Below are 19,459 nucleotides of genomic sequence, written 5' to 3'. Positions count from 1 at the left end.
CGAGCAGATGAATCAATGCTGTGACCAGCAACTGTTATTATCTCAAACCCTTTGTGCCCCACGTTGGGCGCCAAAAATAGACTGTCGTGGTTCAGCCTCAGCTGGCAACTGAACACCACGCAGCCGTTCGCTCACATCCCCCCCGACCCCTGTGGGATGGGGAAGAGAATCGGACGAGCAAAAGAACTTGTGGGTTGAGATAAGCACAGTTTAATGATTACAATAAAATGATGATGATAAATGATTATGATAATAATGACAATAATGTTAATATAATATAAGGGAAAAGGAAGGAAAGGGAAAACAGGAAAAAAACACAAACACGAACGATACAGCCGCTCACCACCCGCCGACCGACGCTGCCCCCTCCCCGAGACGCGATTCCTCCCTCCCTCCCCCGGCCAGCCCCTCCCAGGTAGCATACTGGGCATGACATTACATGATATGGAATATCCCTTTGGTCAGTTTGAATCCGCTCTCTTAGCTGTGCCCCCTCCCCTCCCAGCTTCTTGTGCACCCAGCAGAGCATGGGAGGCTGGACATGTCCTTGACTAGTATAAGCGCTACCCAGCAGCAGCCGAAACATCTGTGTGTTATCTCAACAGGATTTTTTTTTCCCTGCTAATTTCAAAGCACAGCACTATACCAGCTAGAGTGAAGAAAATTAACTCTATCCAAGCTGAAACCATGACACATGCTCAGCACACGCAGCTGGGGCAAGAAGGGGGAGTCCTTGGGGGGGGGGTGGGGGGGGAGGGGCTACGGCATTTCTCTCCCTAAGTAACCGTTACACATGACAGAGCCCTGCTTTCCCAGAGGTGGCTCAACACCTGCCCGCCGAAAAGGAGGAGCGAATTAATTCCTTGCTTTGCTTCCACGCACAGCTTTTGCTTTACCTATTAAACAGTCTTGATCTCAACCCAGGATTTTTCTCACTCTTACCCTTCCAGCTCTCTCCCCCAGCCCACTGAGGGTGGAGCGAGCAAGTAGCTCCCTGGTGCAGAGTTGCCAGCTGGGGCTAAACCACGGCACGCGCTTGTCCTGGTTTGGCAGGGAACAGACCGTGCGTTGCCTGGCTCCTGGAGCGACGGGCTGCTGGGCAGAGGGGGAGGCCACCAAAGGTGAGGAGCAGGGCACAGGACAGTAGGAGGAGAGGAGAGAAGAGCGGCACCCGGCTGGACGGGGGCGGGGGGGGGCGTGTGTGCGTGTAGTGAGAAGGCATGAGGCAGGGAACAGGACGGCCAGAGAAGGACAGGGAGCCTGACGGAGGTGGAGATAAAAGCAGCAGAGAGAGGGGAAGAGAGGCAGCACAAAGAGGGAAGAGCAGGACACAGACCAACAAAGAAGGATGAGGAGCAGGCTGGAGATGCACAAAGAACCTGGGGCAGGCAGCACGACAGCAAGGGAGGAAAGAAGAATAGGGGCAGGAAGCTGGACCGAGCGAGATGGGGAAAGACAAGAAAAGCGACAAGAACAGGGCAGAGACAGAAGAATGAAGCCGCGGGGACAGGGAGCCGAGACAGCCAACGACGGAGGGAAGGGGCCGGGGAGGGAACACCACAAAACAAACCATGGGGCTACGTGGTACAGAGCATGAGAAGGCAGAGAATTAAGAATTAGGGACAGGGAGCCACAAAAAAAAACCACCCAAAACAAAGGGAGATGGGGAGCAAAAGGAATCGCAATGCGTACAGAAAGAAGAGAGAAACAACTCTAGAATAGGGTCACGGGGAAGCCACAGACAGCAAAATGGAGAAAGGACAAAAGCTACAGGCTACAGGGCAGAGAGGGAAGAATTAATGAATAGACACAGAGAGCTGGGCAGAAAGAGATGGAGAAAGGCTGAAGATCACACGGCCAACAGGGAAGAGAGAAGAGAGGGAGGAATTTGAAAAACAGGGGCAAGAAGCCAGAGAGAGGGAGAGAGCGAGGCAACAATAAAATGGGGACAAGCCACAGGGCAGCAAGGAGGGAATCGATGAATAAGAACAGGAGACCAAAGAGAACACAATGTAGAATGGAAAAAAGGAACAGCGGCCTAACAGGGAAGGAGGAATTAAAGATCAGGCACTGGGAGGCAGACAGAGACAAATGAAGAAACAAGTGAAAAAAAAACCAACAACAGCAATGGGCTACAAAGACAGAGAGGGAGGAAATAAAACATAGCAGCAAGGAGCTGGACAGAGAGAGATGAGGACAAACAAATAGCACGGGTCTACTGACAGAGAACGTGGAATTAGAACACAGCGGGAGGGAGCCGGACAGAGAGAGGGACCGAGAGAAACATCTAGACGGGCTACAGTGGGCAGAGGCAGGAATTAAAACCTAGGGACAGGGAGCTGGACAGAGAGAGACGGAGATCACAGGGAACAGCGGTGGCTGCAGGAAGAACAGGAATTCATGAATAGGGAAAGGGAGCCGGATAGAGAAGAACTCACAAAGGCAACAACAGTAGCAGGGTACAGAGCAGAGCAGACGAATTAAAAAGCGCGGCGGCAGCGTTGAGGCAGACAGAGAGAGATTAAGAAAAACGTCACGGGCTACGTGGCAAAGCAGGAGGAATTCAGAAATGGGGATGGCAACCAAGGGAGAGTGAGCTGGTGAAGGATAACGGGCATTCAAAGTGAGGGACGGGGAGCTGGGACAAGCGAGAGGCAGAGAAAAACAGAATCACAGAGAGAATCAAACAAAGCCAAAAAAGAAGAAACTGAACAACAGGAACAGGTGTAACCAAAGCGATGAAATCAACCAACCAGAGATGGTGTTACATTATGGGAACACGGAGCGTACGAATCAGTGTATCTGTCAATCTGCATTTTAGTCACCAGGCGATCGTTAATGTCAACAGAACAACAGACAACGTGCTTCTGTCAGAAAAGGATGACAAAACGCGGTTTCGTGCAGCGGACTGAGAAAACTAGCCAAGACTGCCAAGATTAAGAGCCAAGAAGGTAAAAGGCAATTCTGGCAGGGGGAGGTCGCGACCACCGACTCACGGACCACCACCGAGCCTGCGCAGTAACTTACATACGGAACGAGCAAGTTTGTACCGATCAGTCGACAGGACAATAATGAATATGTATGAATACGTAAAATTTTCTTCTATAGATTCTACAGGAAAGGTGTGAGGTACGCACGCCGAGACGAGCGATCCCCCATGCATCTGGCGCCGTGAATAAAGAATGCCTGCTCCTTAATACTAAATTGGTGTTGAGGAGTTGTTTCCGATTTTACCACGTCTTTCGGTAACACAGGGAGTCAGACCAAGAGGGCCAGAGAAAGACAAAATACTGACAGGCTACAGGACAGAGCAGGAGGAATGAAAAAAATAAAAACGGACCCAGAGCCAGGCAGAGAGAGGTGGAGAAAGAACAAGTAGCCACCGGCTACAGGACAGAGAGAGGGAGGACTGAAAAGACGGGGAGGCAGGGAGCCACTCAGAGCGAGATGGAGAAAGAAGGGGCGGGGGGGTGGGGGGCGCAAAAAAAAAAATAATTTTGCAGCAGGTAAGGAAAGAGAGGGGGCCAGGGGAGAGACAGGGAGGGCCCAGGATGCACAAGAGAGGCAACGGGGCCCCAGTGGCCCAGGACTCACTGCAACTCTCACTCTCAGCGCTGCTGGCACGATTTAGCCGTTCAGATGCTTCTTTCCCCTCCTCTCCTCCCTGCCTCTTCTGCAGCTCCAGACTCGAGGCCGTCCTCCACCTAAAGAGAATACAAGGGTGTCTTACAGCTCTTACGAGATGAGGCTTCCTAGGCACGAAGCCTAGCTCACTCGTGCTGGAGCTGGGGGCAGGCACACGGCGCAAGGGGGGCCAGGGGAGGCTGAGGGGGAGCTCTGGTGAGCTGGGGAGTCGGCCATCTTCTGCGCCCTGGTCAGGGGGAAAAGGTCATCATCCTCCTCCCCCTCTTCCCTTCTATCAGCTCCCAGGTAACTCCTGGGGCTGCCCTCACCCACTCGCCTTTAGCATACCTGAAGCCTGCCTCGGCAGGTGGTTTGAAGCTTCCCATCCCACCAGCCCCAGTAGTGCAGGCACACAAGGAGACACCCCTGCACCCACCAAAGGTCACCTCACTGGCGGCCCTAGGCCTCACCCGACACAGGGAATCGTGTCCGACACACCACCACGCTGCAGCAGGAGCGGACGAGGCCTTTCCTTACCGGGAAGCAGCAACGAGCACGGCGGCATCACCTCGCAGGCACTGCAGCATCGCAGGGCTGTTAGCCTGTGGAGAGAGCAATGTGGATCACAGGGATGCCACCGCGCGTGCGCAGCTCCCCGGCTCAGTACCCAATTCTGGTCACTGGGCAGCAGCATTATCTGAATTACTCTCTCCATTAATACCATCCGGAGACTGTAACTCGGCTGCATGCACAGAGCTTCTACTCCTCTGCACCCTTCCCCCTCGCAGCCTCAGCAGCACCGTTCATTGCTTCTGCACCAAACAGCCAAGTGCCTCGAGCATTTCAGTCCTTTCCTCTCGACTGCTTAAAAAAATCTGGTGCTTGCTACTGTCCATGCCACTGCGCCCCCCCCCCCCATGCCCGAGGGAGGAGAAGCAGCACAACAAACCTGGGGAACAAGGCTGGGTTCCCCACCCTTACAGAATAAGCCCCAGGAATTGCTTGTAGGCATGTGGCATCAGGGTTGCGATAGGGTTTTGTTTTGCTTTTTTTTTTCCCCGCCTGCTTTCCATAATGTAATAATTGGGGTTGCTTTTCCAAAATACTGAGTTCTGTGGGGATTTTTTGTGCTTTTGCCCTAAATGGTCATTTTCACTTTTGGTTTTGTGCACGAGAATGGTTGGTGGGTGCTTTTAGGTTGTCGTTCCTTCACCACCACTACCCTTTTTTCTCCTTTCCAGCTGCACAAATCCAGCTGAAGTTGGCTTTCCCAGAAGCCCCAAGTTGTTTTCTTTCTACCAGATTGTCTGGGTTTTTTCACCCCCCCATTGCAGACCCAGAGTCAGGGCGTTTGGGGTATTTTTGTGCCCAGGGAGCAGCTCCAAGGCTGCATATGCAGCCCCGCAGAGGGAAGTCCCCATTTGAGGGAATTGGCCCCAAATTGGGATGGGAAAGTGAAGAGAAGGAGAAAAAACCCTGAATAACCTGAAAAAGAACACCTACTCCAGCCCACCAAGCACCGGTCACCTTGCCTGACTCACCTCCAGGGCCCAGATCACGCTCGGCTCATCGCTTAGCGCCCTCAGATCACAAAAAAAAAAAAAGAGTAAAACCCATAATGGAGCCCTATAGCCATCAGTCACATCTTCCCTCCAGTACTACACACAGACTCACCTTCTTACAGCACTCCCCTGGGCTCTCCTCCGTGGGCCTGCACGACTCATCCATCTGCACCTGGAAAAACAGTGTTACTGAACAAGTCACCCGGAGGCACAGCAACTGCTTAACCATTCCACAGCTCTTGCGCCCACGTAGGAATGCCATCTACTGCCCAACTACAGCCTGCCGTTAAAGGAAATGCATTAAATCAAACGTTAAGCTCTCGCACATACAAGCCGGAACAGCAAAAACACGGCACGCTCGCGCACCCAGGGCGCAGCCCGACGGAGGTCCACGCGCACCTCGCCGGTTTGATGCGGAGCCACCCAGCATCCCTGCGAGCACAGCTGCAGGCGCAACAGCAGTTTCACCTACACTCATTTCAGCGCGCAGCGCTTCTGAAGCTTTAAACTGAAAGCCATACCTTGACGCTTGGCCACACTAGAAGCGAGCCGTAGCTAGAACTCCACAGAAACACAGCAACACAAATTGCACACCCACAGCGGCGACAGCTTCGCAGCTATTTAGACCAGGAACAACAGAGAAAAGTAAAACGGCTTCATCACCCGCACAGGAAAAGCAGCAGACGGGGACAAAGGGTCAGCATTCATAGCCCTTACAGAACACAGGCATTCTCTCTCCTTCCATTCCTAAACCCATCCCTTAGGTCTCAATATTGCAGCCCTGCTGTGGCAATATCGAGAGCAGGGAACAAGAGCCCTGCCGCCGGCCGTTTATGCGGCAGGACACAAAAACAGAGGGACATGTTTTGCCACACACAACCCTGAATCTCCTGAAAATTTATGTTTACCAAAAATAGCCATTTGGAACATACTGCCAAAAACATTCGGCAATAAAACTTGTGTGTGTTTGACACCCACACATTTGTGGGGAACTTGCTATTTGCTTCCTGGTTTCAGCTGGTCTTCCCTCAGAATTTCTACCTGCAGCCAAGTTATTCCCACCCACCCGACCGGTTCAAGCATTCACCTTCCTGGTATTACCAGCACATTGAGACACAGGCGAGGAACTTAACTGCTCTTCTAAAACTATCCAAATAACAATTACAGCCCCGAAAGAGGAGCTGAAGAGAAGAAAAGGAGAGATCAGGCAGCAAAAACACTCTGCAGGCTGCTGCCGGCCAACACTGCACTCTTTTGTTAAAACCACCCCGCCCCCCCAAATGCAAACAAAAAAACCCCATGACTTCGTGGAGTGCGTGTTTTTTTTTTTTTCCTTTTCAGTAGTCCTTTTGGAGCTCATCCCTGTCTCAGCATCTTGTCTTGTCAGAGCATGAAGTGCAGACGATCTGTATCCCGATGACATTTGCCTGGGATGAATACATTTTCAGAAATAGAACAGATCTGTGAGACTCCTGTCACCTTTGTGGTTTTAATAATCGTAACTCAATTTTATCGACTGACACACTTGTGAGAAAACTAATTCACTTTGAAACGTAGCCTCTCCTTGGGGAAAAAACGTGTTAAGACACCAAATGAAACTGATTCAGAGCTCCGAACCACGATGGAGCCGATAGAGCTGTTGTGACTTAGTTTGTATGATGAATTAATTGGTTAATAACTATCCTAAGCAGCACAGAAAGAAGAGCTGGACCCAAACAGGGTGCGCTGCGCTGGACCCAAAAAGCACCCTTCCTCCAGAGACCCGCCTCAGGTGGCAAGTTCGCTCTGGTGCATGCCGGCCTCCCGAACTTCGGGGTCCAATGTGACCAGACCCCCACCTCCGGGGAGGGTCCTCGTACCCTACCCAACCCTGCTTTCCCCTGCAGCCCCCAATGCCCCCACCCCATCCCCACCCCCCAGCCTGCACAAACAGCCAAACCGGCTTCTGCTTTTGGCCCCCAAACCAGCTCACTTTGCGACCGTTTCTGAGCCAAAAAGCCCAGCTGCTGAGCCTGTTCTCAAGTCCCAAAAATGCAGCACTTGACCTCTGCTCCTCAGCCCAAAACCACACGACTTAGTCCCCTTGGTCAGGCCCTCAAAACGCACGACTCGATCTGTTTCAGGGCCCCGGCGTCAGCCACAGGAACCTGGTCTCAAGGCCCAGGAACAGAAGAGCTGTGCTCTCCCCATTCAGGGACCAAACCAGCTGACCCTGGCTGCATCCCGGCCCCCTCCGCAGTCCCCACGGGCAACCCTCAGGGGCGCGGAGAGCGCAGCCACCCCGCAGCCCTGCACCCCCACGGCCCACACGGGCACTGTCGGGAGGCCTTGGGAACTGAACTGCGAGGGCCCGGCCCCGCACCCCGGCGGGGCAGCCCAGCGCCGGCCCGGCAGCGCTTTCTTCCTGCTCTCGCAGGCCTCGTTTCCCCGGCATCGCCGGGCTAGCACCCCAACCCCACAGGGGGCCGGGCCTAGACCGCCTCCAGCAAACCGCGGCGGCAGCAGCCGGGGTCCTTGCCTGCCTGGCGGGCAAGGGGGGATCCGCCCGGCACCGCAGGAGCCCCCGCCGGGGTCGCCGCCGCCGCCCGACCCCGACGAGGAGCAGCCGAGAGCCAGGTGGGGCTGCCCCTACTTCCCCGCGGCCGGGCACGGGATCGACCCCAAAACCCAATCACCGACCCACGACAGCGCTCGGCCCGGGGCCGCTGCTGCCCGCCCCCCGCCCCCCTCCGGCGGCTCCGCGGACCAGGAGACCCCACAGCCGAAACCCGCCGACCCACAGCGCACCCGGCCATGCGGCTCCTCACCTGCCCCGGCGCGGCTCCAGCTGCCCCACAGCCCGGCACGGAGCCGAACCCGGCCACGGGACCGTCCGCCGCCCCCACCCCCCACCCCCCCCCCGGACGCTCCGGGCCGGTTCTCGTCCCTTTTCGCTCTGACGCCTCGAGCCCAGCCGGCCCCGCTCCTCCGAGCTACCGGCGGTGCCCGCTCTGCTGCTCGGGGCCAGGCCCTGTTCTTGCCCAGCCGCGAGAAGCCACCCCGGGGTCTCCTCGGTGCGTCCAGCCCCGTGCTGTGCTGGAAAGGGGAGAGCCGGGTACGAGCGCGGAGCCCTGGGGCAGGGGCTGCCCCAGTGACGCCGACGGTGTGGGGGGGTGTGTGTCGTCGTCCCCCGCCCCACGCGGGGGGTGCACACACGGTACACCCGCGGGCAGGGGCATCCCCGGGGAGCCGTGCGGCCCGGCTGCGCCGCAGGAGGGAAAGGTGATGTTGGTTTCCCATTTTCCCCGCAGCCTGATCCTCCCCCTCCCCGTACTGAGTTGCCCCCCCCGGCCCCCCTTTCCCACGCGTTACAGCCCGCGAAAAAGCTTTTAACAAACCAATCGACAACACTCCCTTTATCCCTCTTCCAGCAGCAGTGAGAGATTAAGCCAACTGCAGCAGAGAGGAGGAAGGCAAGGAGAGCCTTTTCAAGCAAGGGCAGGACAAAAACGCACGGCGTGGACAGGCACAGGAGAGGCTGCATTATCTGGAAAGCACAACGCCTGCCCAAGGGCAGAAAATAAGGAACAAATTGTTTCCAAGGAGCTGCAGCAGACAGATCACCTTTTTCTTTATTGCTCTCCTGCCCTTTGTTATCCAAAGCGGTAGGCTTCACCACCGGGCAGAAAATATCTGCCTAGATTTACACGGACAACCAGAAACAATCAAGCCACCCAGGAAGACGTTCGCAGCAGAGGTATAACACGTCAGCAGCTAAAACATTTGTTACGCAGGCACAGCTAGGCACTAAACAAAGGGTTTCCAACACTGGAGGTCCAGAACAGGTAGACATTAGCACAGAAGCACACGGCGCTCTGTCACCCTGCACAAGTCTCCCCGTGCCTACACACGCACACGTTCAGAAGTTAGTTATCAGAAAACGCCCGACTGAGCCATTTGCCACAGTCACGAGACTCACGACATGATAACACGACATGCCACACGAGGTGGGCTCAGAGTTTTAAGGCAAGAAATACCTCCCCCGCCCCCCCACCCGAGATCTTTCAGGCTCCAGACCTGCCATCTCCCCCCACCAAACATACCCGGCCAAAGGGTTTCAGGTGGCCCAAAACACAGTACACAGGAAATAACCGGGAAAAGCCCTACATTGTGGAGAAGCGAACAACGCCCGACCAGGGCTTCTCTGCGGGGCCCGGGCCCGGGCCCCGGCCCGCCCCGCACGGAGCACCCCCGCGGCCGGGGCCCGGGCCCCGGCCCGCCCCGCACGGAGCACCCCCGCGGCCCGGGCCCGGGCCCCGGCCCGCCCCGCACGGAGCACCCCCGCGGCCCGCACGGAGCCTCCACCGCTGCCCGAACTCACCCACCAGCGCTCTCCGGCCCCTGGCAACGGCCGCGCTACTCTCCCAGGCGGCTGCCGCAGGCGAGGCTCGGGCACCGCCAGGCCTCCAGGCGTCCCGAAGGGCTGCCGGCCACCGCAGGGGATGGCTGCCGGCAGCCGGACTGCCGCGGCGCTCCCCGCCCAGCGCCGAGCAAGCTCCGCCGGCCACGGGCTTCCCAAGCCGGGCCGCAGAGAGGCCCCGGCACCGCAAAGGGACGCCTCGCGACCCGGCCGCCCACGCACCGGCGCTTCGGCCTCCACACCCACCGCTCCCGCCCCCCCCTCCGCCGCGCCGCGCCACCGGAAGCCCAAGCTCCGCGGGGCGGCCCTTAAAGGGCGGCCGGAAGGAACGGCCCCCACCGGCCCCGCCCCCGCGCCAGACCGCCTCCGTGCCCAGCCGTTGAGCGCCAGCGCCCCCTGCTGGCCGGGCCGCGCTCAGCTCGCGAGGGCGCCGTGGGCCGGGCGGGGCGGGACGCGCCGGCTCGGGGCCAGCTCCTTATCGGGGCGAGCGAGCGAGCGGGAAACCCCTGCGGGCCCCGGTCACGGCCGGGCAGAGCCGCGCGCCCTCCGAGAGCTGCTGAACGGGGCTGCCGCTCGTGACACATGCCGAGCCGTCCGCGACGGGAGCGAGCAGAGGAGGAAGGGGCCTGCGGCCGCGGGGCCCTGGCCACAGGCGGGGGTGGGCTGGGGCCCGTGGGACGGCCCTGCTGGGTCACTGCCCTGCGCCGCACTGCGCTGGGGGCTGCGGCCCGACCGGCGCCGGGGGACCGGGGGCAGCCACGAGCAGGGGGCCTGAGCTTAGCCACGGCCTGCAAAACACCCCGAAGCGTGAGACGCTGCAAGGCCAAGGTGTTCCTTGGCAATGAGGGCGCCTGGGCTCGGCCTCCGCCTTACCCGTCCTGGATCTGCGTGGCGTTCTAGGGGAATGGTGTTTTCCTTGTGCGGAAGGTGGGCTGGCCCTTCGGCCGTGCCCCAGCCATTACCGATACTGCCAAAGGCGTTTGGACGCTCTGGCCGATTACTGCTGCGGTACCGCGCTGTAGCAGGAAGAAGAGGTGTTGTGTTTTCTTACAAAAAGCCTCCTATGGTCAGTTGAAGAAATAACCTCTGTCCGTGGCACTGACTCTCTTTGTACAGTCCATAGCTGGCTTTCGGCTTTTGTCTTTACAGCATTCAGTTTGCTTTCTGCCAAGCTTTCTACCTGCTGTGAAACATTTGGATGGTTTTTTCTCTTTTGTTTTTTTTTTCCCCTACTTGCTCCACAACTCCCACACCAACCACCCAGCGCAGCTCGCCTTTCAGCCCCCAGACCGAGGAGCCTTGCCCTGGGATGGCCTTTACATGTCAGCAGAGTTGTTCCAGCTCTCACCCTGTCCCTACCCAGCTGAGGACGTCTGTGTCCGTGGGAGACACCCAGAAACTCCCCCTGCAGCGTGGCAGTCCCCTGCCCCGTTAGTGAAAACTCCGGCAATATCGGCTAAGTTTAAAAGCGTCGGCAGGAGGTGCAGAATACGTAAAGAAAGCGGCGGTTGGCTGCCAGGTATGGGTGCAATATAAACACATTTTGTTTACAGGCCTTCGTGCCTATTCAGCATTGAACAGCACCTCAGCCCACCCACCCCAGGGCTCACGGGGCTCAGAGAAGGGTCTTTCCAAGGGCACAACCTAAGACAGCGCAGGAAGCCCAGCTGCCATTCTCCCAGTCGCTACGGGACGCTTGCTTACAGTTACACCGACGAGGGTACGGATGAGGCTGGAACTAGCAGAAATGCTGACTCTTCTGGCCTTTTATTCGTGGAAAGTACAGCGCGCGAGACTCAGCGGCTCACAGGAGAAGCGTGCAGTGCTGCCTGACTCTTATTCTCAGCTCACATACTACTGCCAAAGCTCCTGCCCTGTGCTATGCCAGATGCCAGCTGGCGTGAGCACCTGGGCTCCTGAGGGACCCCCTTGCCCTGACAGCCAGAAGTACTCACTTCCCTTTGCATGAGGCCTGTAGGAGATATACCCTGCAATTTTAAAAATCTGGATCAAATGTGGCAGACTCAAAAGGGGGCATTTTTAAAAAGGCAGGTTTGTTTTCTTTTTTAACTTTATGATCTACAGCCTAGCAAAGAGCTCACTTTCAGTGTAAGTCGCTTGGCTTTCTCCCCTACTGACGAGGTCCCAGCCTCCCGGTGAGATCTCGCTGGAGATATTCTCAGTTTCCCTCGAGTACAGGGCTGCCCTGGCCTGAGGCCAGCAAAGAAGCAGACTTTGCCCGTGCCTGAATCAGCAACATGTCCAGCAGGCAACTTGCAGAGCCCAGGGAACCCTCGTAAAGAGGTTTGGGGGTGGGCCGCGCCACATCTGTGGCATCGGCCGTGGGAAAGGACCGGCGCAGTAAAACAGGTGGGTGAAACCACGGTCGACGCCAATACGTGCTGCTGCCTGGGGCATCGCTTTGCTGCGGGTCAAGTCAGATGCTCTCTGTAAGAGTCAGTCAGAGTAAAGGCAGCAGCAGATTTTTTTCCTGTTCATTTTAACAAAGGCTGGACGGAGCCCATAGAGGAAGGCACTACGCGTCTTGCTGGGTTTGTTTCCCTGCCTTCTCGTAAGCCATCACGGAAACTTGCACGAGCAAAGCCTGTGCAAGCTGATGACAGCCACACACAGTTGAAGAGGGAGAAGACGGTGAGAGCAGAGGCACGCTCAGGCTGTGCACTGGAAGCTAATGCTAATGCTGCAAAATAAAGAGTGGATTTTCTTTTTTGGTTTTAGGTGAGCGCTAAACATTACATGTGCGTATGTGCGTGTGTCTCTCTCGCAGGTTTTTGTCATACACCCCACCCCCCACCCCAAAAAAACAACCCACACATGCCACACATTAAACAGTGGTTTTCCATTGTACTTAGAAGTGCTTACATAGGTGTGTTTGTTTTTTTTTTAATGCAGAAACAGCAATACGATAGATTTAATATAGCTAGCAATTAGATGGGTGTAGCTTTAGAGTGTCAGCTGTTTACAAAGCAACTGCACACCTTCTTTAACTCACAGTTTAAACAAATAAACTTGCAGTGCATCACACGTGCTTTGTACAATCACGTTCCACACAGCAGGCCAGATTCTTCACCCTGCCTTGTCCTTGTTCCCCCGACTCCGACGGGACCGCCAAGGCCATCCTGGGGACAGAGCCACTTTCTAGCAGCTGGGTTGCTTGCCTGGACACCCCACAGACAAACAATCATTTCCCCACTGAACCTCTTCTCAAATATTTTCCTAGCCCTGCAGGCCCCATGTTCTTTGGTTCATATTTCCTTTTTTCCGGGCTTTATGCACAGGACCAATGATTTCCAGAAATAGAACTAGAGTTTGTTTCAGTCCAGGCTAAACATTCTCTGACCTAAACCAAAGTGTCTTTGAAGAGATAGCTGTACTGTAGGCACCACCTCGGAAACAGAAGTTGCCCTGTCATAAAAAAAAGAAGGAAAACAAGGCATTTCAGGCTGAGGAGATTGAACGGTGTGCTGGGAGCGGTGGGGGGTTGGAAACAAACAGTTCAGACGATTAGAGCGAGCTTAGCATTGCAAAGCGTGCCAGTATTTTTAATTTGGCAGTCAGAAGAAAACAGATTCTGACACTGACTTCCTGTGTGCTGCGGAAGTTCTCTCCTCAGCATTCCTGTGCACCATTTTACTTTTGTGTCCCGTCTGCTTTGCTTTTGCGTTGTAGATCTCTGGTTCTAGCTACGCTTCCCACCACCCCCATTACTCTTTGACAAGCCCAGCTCTCACTGTGCTTCCCTTCCCTTCCCATATGCGCGTGCAGGGAAAAGCCCGCGCGTCTGCCACTACAGACTCTGGGAGGCAGGAGAGATGACGACGCTCCCTGACAGAGGACAGAGCTGAGGGGTGGTCTGTCAGGGCTGGGGAGATGGCAGCACCTTCCCTCAGCTGCCCCATCCGAGCACAGGTGCAGGTGAGCACTGAGGAGAGACAAGCAGGCAGGAGCCGCAGAGCGAGAGAGAAAATAAAATTCACGGGTGGGTGCTACTTACGTCTCATTTTTAGCGCAAGGGATGAATTCTCAGCACATTCTTGGAGCTGCCCCTTTGGGACTCACGGAGAAGAGGGAGGTTGGCCATGCGGTGCAGCCCAGCTTTGCTTCCCCTAAATGGTTTTACTGTTCAGGTGTTGCCCTAATCTGGCCGGTACCCCTGCAAAGAGTTTGGGATTTCTGCTGCCTCTCCGGGCCAGCCACAGACCCTGACTTCATCGCAGCGAATGACCCTGCACTCATCAGAGCGGTTGCTGAGTCACATCCTGCTGCCTTCCCTGCAGAACTGGTGACCCTTTTTCAGCCCTTGCCCCCTCTTCTCTCAGCTCGTTGCCCATCCCTTTATCAGTGCCGGCACCAATCCTGCCTCCAGCTCGCCCTGTCTCCACCTGCGAGCGCCCAACAGGAGCTAAATGTCTCCTCAAGGATGCACGGAAGAGACGCGCAGGTAACCCAGCACAGACACCCTGCAAACATCTTCTTTCTATTTTCTTTCCTCTCCTGACACAAAGAGATGACTTAGGAAAAAGCATACTGCTCGCATTTCACCTGCACTGCTTCTACTTTCAGTTTCGCTCTCCTTGGCAGTAATTAATAGCGGTGGCTGGGGGGGCTGGGGCATTCCCCCAAAGCGGCTGCAGTTACATCCAGGCGGTTGTGGCACTCCATTAGCTTTGTAGTTTTAAATCTAAATCTTCTGGAATTGTTAGTTCTGGTCAGGAATCACCCGCACCTGCAAATTTCTTAATACCTACGCTTGAACCCAGCCACTGTTTAACAGCTCACCTTTATTTCTCTTCATTTAAGAATCTAAAGCTTCATTTACCGCTTGGGTTGGAAGCAGGAGCTGTCGCTGCCTCTAAACTTTCTAACAGCCCTGTTACAATTTCAGTATTACCCACTCCCAATTTAGCTTTCCAGGTCGATTTTCATTGTAGATTCTAAAATTTCCTTATTTTGTTTCTTATCAGGAGTCATTAATACCTGCAGTTGATTTAATAACGGCTGTATTTAGATTGAGCTAGTAATGACTCGCAACTCTATTTATGGCATAAAAAAGGACTGCCTTTATTTTTTTTTAATTACAGATTAGGAATAATGACTGCCTGGATTGTTCAGTAATAGCTGCGATTAAATTTAGTCACGACTTGTCCCTAAATAATATGTATTTATTTGCACTCTAACAATTTAACCTTCGCTTTACTGCTCAGGGGCACCGACAAGTGCCCGTGCGTACCTCCGCTTTCCCTGCGCCGGCTCCCCAGGGAACAGCCTCTTACCCTGACCAGAGTCTGCAGCAGCCCGTTGTTGTCCCAGCTCCTCGCCCTTGAGAAAGTGGCCGCCTGAAGTGGCGGCGGATCTGCTGCTGCCCAAAGGGGACGGAAACGGCACGGGGTAAAGCTCTCCGGGCCGCCTGCGTCCCGTGCGGACACAGTGACCTCAGCAGCCTGTACGCTGTTGGGGCCGAGCCAACAACCTGAGGAGGAGTCGCAGGGGGTAGCTGTTTCTGCAACAACCACGCTTTCCCGCCTGGCTGGACAAGAAAGCGGGGCTTGCGGGGGCCTGGAGAGGCAGCATCGCTGTAGGTTGTGCCACGGCTGTTGAGAGGCCAAGTCAACACCTGAAACAGTGAACGGCACAACTAGTGAAAACCCCCAAGGTTCCGGGTTCAGTAAAGACAGGAATTGCAGCAGCACAATAAAATGATCTCACAAGGGGAAAAAAAACCAGCAAAGCAAAAAACAAACCCCAAACAGAACAGCATACCACTAAACCATCTCACCACCCCCTAAGCACCCAAAACAACATCCCGGGAGGAAAAAAGCAAAGCAGGCCACAAGGGACCTTTCTAGTACAGATACTGCCAAAGAGTGCCAAGCTCTGGAATCCTTACCTCAGGCAACGCCTCCGCTTCGCTAAACGCCAGAGCACGCCTGCCCAGGGGGCTGAGACAGCCCCAAAGCTGCGACCGCCCGAGGGAACACGAGAGCACCAACGCCAGAGAAGCCCAGGAGCAGCAAGAGCTGCCTGAGCCCAGGCTGGGGGTCTTCGACCCCCGGGCCCCGCCCCCACCCTTCCCACAGTGCCCCGCGAAAGGGGCGGGCTGAGCCCCCCGAGGGGTGAAGGCCCCGGGACTTGTACGAGAGCTGCCTGAAGTTCCCGGCACGGGAGGGAGGGGGGAGAGAAAACACCCAAACCGAGCACCCCAAGCAAAGCAAACAAAGCTGTTTGGGCTGTTGCTGGGGGGGCGGGGCCTGTCGCTAAGGGGAGAGAGCTGGCACCGCCCCCTGGGCCGTTGCCAGGGGTGGGGCCTGTCGCTAAGGGGGTGTGTCCAAAGGGACACTGGCAATGCCCCATGAACCATCACCGCGGGCAGGGCCTGTTGCTACGGAGGGTGGGGCCAGGCAGCACCAGCAACACCCCCAGGCTGTCACCAGGGGGTGGGACCTGTTGCTAACTGGGGGTGCTGGGGAGCTCAGGAGCACGACCCCGCCCCCCCAGGCTCTCGCCAGGGGGCGGGGCCTGTTGCAAAGGTGGGTGGGGCCAGGAGGGTCAGACATCAGCCCGCCTGCCGATCGCTGGGGGCGGGGCCCGTTGCTAAAAGCGTGGCTAGGGGTATGAGCACCACCGTCACCGGGCTATCGCAAGGGGTCAGGACCTGTCGCTAAGGGCTGTGCCTACACGGTTCCGGCCCCCACGGTGCCATCACCAGGTAGCGGGGGGGGCGGTGTCACTAAGTGGCGTGGAGAAGTGAGCACGGCAAAATGTCGCTACAGCCCGTGCACGGCTGCTGGCTGCAGTACGGCAGTTTGGTCGCACGGTGGCAGTAGAGAGCAGGGAAAGAACATCGCCACTGCGCATGCGCGGCTGCCCACATGCACTACGAGGGTTTGGGTGCTCGGTGGAAGTAGGGGGCAGAGAATAAAGCGCCACCGCGCATACGGAGCTGCCTGGCTGCAGTACCGGAATCTGCTTGCACGGTGGCAGCCGCGACCAGAGGAAAACTTCACACTCGGGAACGGGCGGCTTCCCGTCTGCAGTACCCGGTTTTGCTCGACTGGTGACTGCCGCGATCGGGTAAGGGGCGGGTGGAAATCTCTACCAGGGTAGCGCAGCTCCCGCCTGCAGTCCCAGGGTTCAGTCGCTCGGTGGCAGCAGCGAGCAGAATAAAAAAGGTGGCCACTGCGCATGCGCGACTGCCCGCCTGCAGTACCGTAGTTTGATCGCACGGTGGCAGCAGAGAGCACAAAAGGCGCCACTGCGCATGCGCGGCTGCCCACCTGCAGTACCGCGGCTTGATCGCACGGTGGCAGCAGAGCGCATAAAAGGCGCCACTGCGCATGCGCGGCTGCCCACCTGCAGTACCGCGGTTTGATCGCACGGTGGCAGCAGAGAGCAAAAAGGCGCTACTGCGCATGCGCGGCTGCCCACATGCAGTACGAGGGCTTGGGCGCTCGGTGTAAGTAGGGGGCAGAAAATAAAGCGCCACCGCGCATACGGAACTGCCTGGCTGCAGTACCGGAATCTGCTTGCACGGTGGCGGCAGCGACCGGAGGAAAACTTCACCCTCGGGAACGGGCGGCTTCCGGTCTGCAGTTTTTGCTCGACCGGTGACTGCCGCGATCGGGTAAGGGGCGGGTGGAAATCTCTACCAGGGTAGCGCAGCTCCCGCCTGCAGTCCCAGGGTTCAGTCGCTCGGTGGCAGCAGCGAGCAGAATAAAAAAGGTGGCCACTGCGCATGCGCGACTGCCCGCCTGCAGTACCGTAGTTTGATCGCACGGTGGCAGCAGAGAGCAGAAAAGGCGCCACTGCACATGCGCAGCTGTCCACATGCAGTACCGCGGCTTGATCGCACGGTGGCAGCAGAGAGCATAAAAGGCGCCACTGCCCATGCGCGGCTGTCCACCTGCAGTACCGCGGCTTGATCGCACGGTGGCAGCAGAGCATAAAAGGCGCCACTGCGCATGCGCGGCTGCCCACCTGCAGTACCGCGGTTTGATCGCACGGTGGCAGCCGAGCAGAAAAGGCGGCACTGCGCATGCCCGGCTGCCCGCCTGCAGTACCGTAGTTTGATCGCACGGTGGCAGCAGAGAGCAGAAAAGGCGGCACCGCGCATGTGCGGCTGCCCACTTGCAGTACGAGGGTTTGGGCGCTCGGTGGAAGTAGGGGGCAGAAAATAAAGCGCCACCGCGCATACGGAACTGCCCGGCTGCAGGACCGGAATCTGCTTGCACCGTGGCAGCGGCGACCAGCGAAAACTCACCCTGGGGAACGGGTGGCTCCCCATCTGCAGTGCCCGATAATGCTCGATCGGTGACTGCCGCAAGCTGGGGGGAACTCTACCAGGGTAGCGCAGCTCCCGCCTGCTGTTCCGCGGTTCGGTCGCTCGGTGGCTTCAGGGAGCAGGGACACAGCGTCGCCACTGCGCATGCGTCTGTTCCGGGTGCAGTACCGCAGTATGATCGCACGGTGGCAGCAGGGACAAACCATCGCCACTGCGCATGCGCGATTCCCGGCTGCAGTAGCAGAGCACGGTGGCAGCGGCATGATCTCCATGACTCTTCTCTGGGGCAAGACCCGCACCATCTCTGGGTCACGTTAGTCGGGATAATGGAACTGTTACTGCGTGCGCAGAGCTCCTGTTTCTCTGCAGCTTTCCCACTCACGCAGCCCCAGCAGTGTCAGTCGTTGCCTCTGCACCACCCAGCACCAAAGTGCCTCGAGCATTTTAGTCCTTCTGTCTCGACCGCTTTAAAAATCAGGTGGCCATTACTGTCCTCCTTCCTGCCCCACTCACCCCCACCCCACGCTCTAGGGAGGACAAGCAGCACAAACAACCTGGGGAGAAAGGTCCCCTTTCCCACCCCCCACCCCCCACCCCCCCAGAGTAAGCCCCAGCAGTTGCTGTAGGCCTGCGGCATCAGGGTTGTGACAGGGAGAGCAGCAAGTCAACAGGTGCTAGACAGTTAAAGAAGAAAATAAATCAAGGGAACACAGCTGCCCTTCTGAAGGTAGGCTGCCTGGGGTGAGGGGGGCAGCTGTGCGTCAGGGCACGGGGCAGCCAGGCAGACCAGATGCCAGTGGCTGACCTGCAAAGGAGTTGTGCACTGCTGAGCCTTGAGCTTCGTTCGCTTGGCAGCGCCTCACCTCTGCACTGCCAGGACCCTGCTCTGCTCATCCTGCGTAAGCACAAGGCTTCAGTGAGCACAGAACAGGAGGCCAGGGAAAGCGGGGGAGGGGGGAGGATGTCACCGGGGAAAAAGGTCATGCAGGGGGGCCATTTCAGGGGACAGCATTTGGGAGGGCACAGACACACGCAGAGGGAGGGCGGCGGAGGAGGTGGACACTGCCGGACAGGGGCATGTCTGGGCAGACACACCATGGGGAACATGCATGGGGATGACTGACACCAGGGGGTCCCCCCAGGATAATCCACAACAGGCAACTCACCTGGGCTAACCTGCAGCAGATGATCCGCTCCAGATAACTGACCCACTGCGGAGAATCCATTCCAGATAAGCCCCAGCAATGCCCCTCGAACTGCCAGTGTTTCACCCCAAATTTTCCCCAATTTGGGGTTTTTGGGGTGTTCGCTTGGTGTTGGTGATTTCTGTTTGGATGGCTTGGCTTTTTTTGTTTTTGGGGTTTTTTGGGGTTTGTTCCTTTGGCTTTTTTTGCTTTTCCATAAGGTAAAAGTTGAGATTGCTTTTCCAACCGGTTCACTTCTGGGTCTCTTTGGCCCTTTCCACAACACAGAAATCGGTGATTTTTGCTCCTGGTTTTGTGCATGAGAATGGTTAGCGGGGTTCCACCCCCCCCCCACCCCCGCTTTTTTTTTCCCCCTCCTTTCCAGCTGCAC

At 56.9% G+C, this 19,459-nt stretch overlaps 1 protein-coding gene and 1 long non-coding RNA gene across 2 annotated transcripts in view; both read right to left on the bottom strand.

The window, feature by feature from the left end:
* Positions 1-19,459, bottom strand: part of LOC142061676 (uncharacterized) — a 117,738-nt gene that overhangs the window by 47,659 nt on the left and 50,620 nt on the right. Inside the window, exon 3 of the mRNA XM_075103075.1 lies at positions 3,595-3,704. Within this exon, the coding sequence (XP_074959176.1) occupies positions 3,595-3,704 (110 nt within the window). The remainder of the gene's footprint in view (positions 1-3,594; positions 3,705-19,459) is intronic.
* LOC142061678 (uncharacterized) lies at positions 12,481-15,812 on the bottom strand. Its single transcript, XR_012662203.1, has 3 exons — positions 15,494-15,812; positions 14,880-15,220; positions 12,481-13,011 (listed from the first exon to the last, which is right to left on the bottom strand). It is a non-coding gene; the product is annotated as an uncharacterized LOC142061678 (long non-coding RNA).

The sequence above is a fragment of the Phalacrocorax aristotelis genome, chromosome 8 (genome assembly GCF_949628215.1).
Source record: "Phalacrocorax aristotelis chromosome 8, bGulAri2.1, whole genome shotgun sequence".
In the NCBI taxonomy this organism is placed as follows: domain Eukaryota; kingdom Metazoa; phylum Chordata; class Aves; order Suliformes; family Phalacrocoracidae; genus Phalacrocorax; species Phalacrocorax aristotelis.
This window is presented reverse-complemented; position numbering and strand designations above follow the sequence as displayed.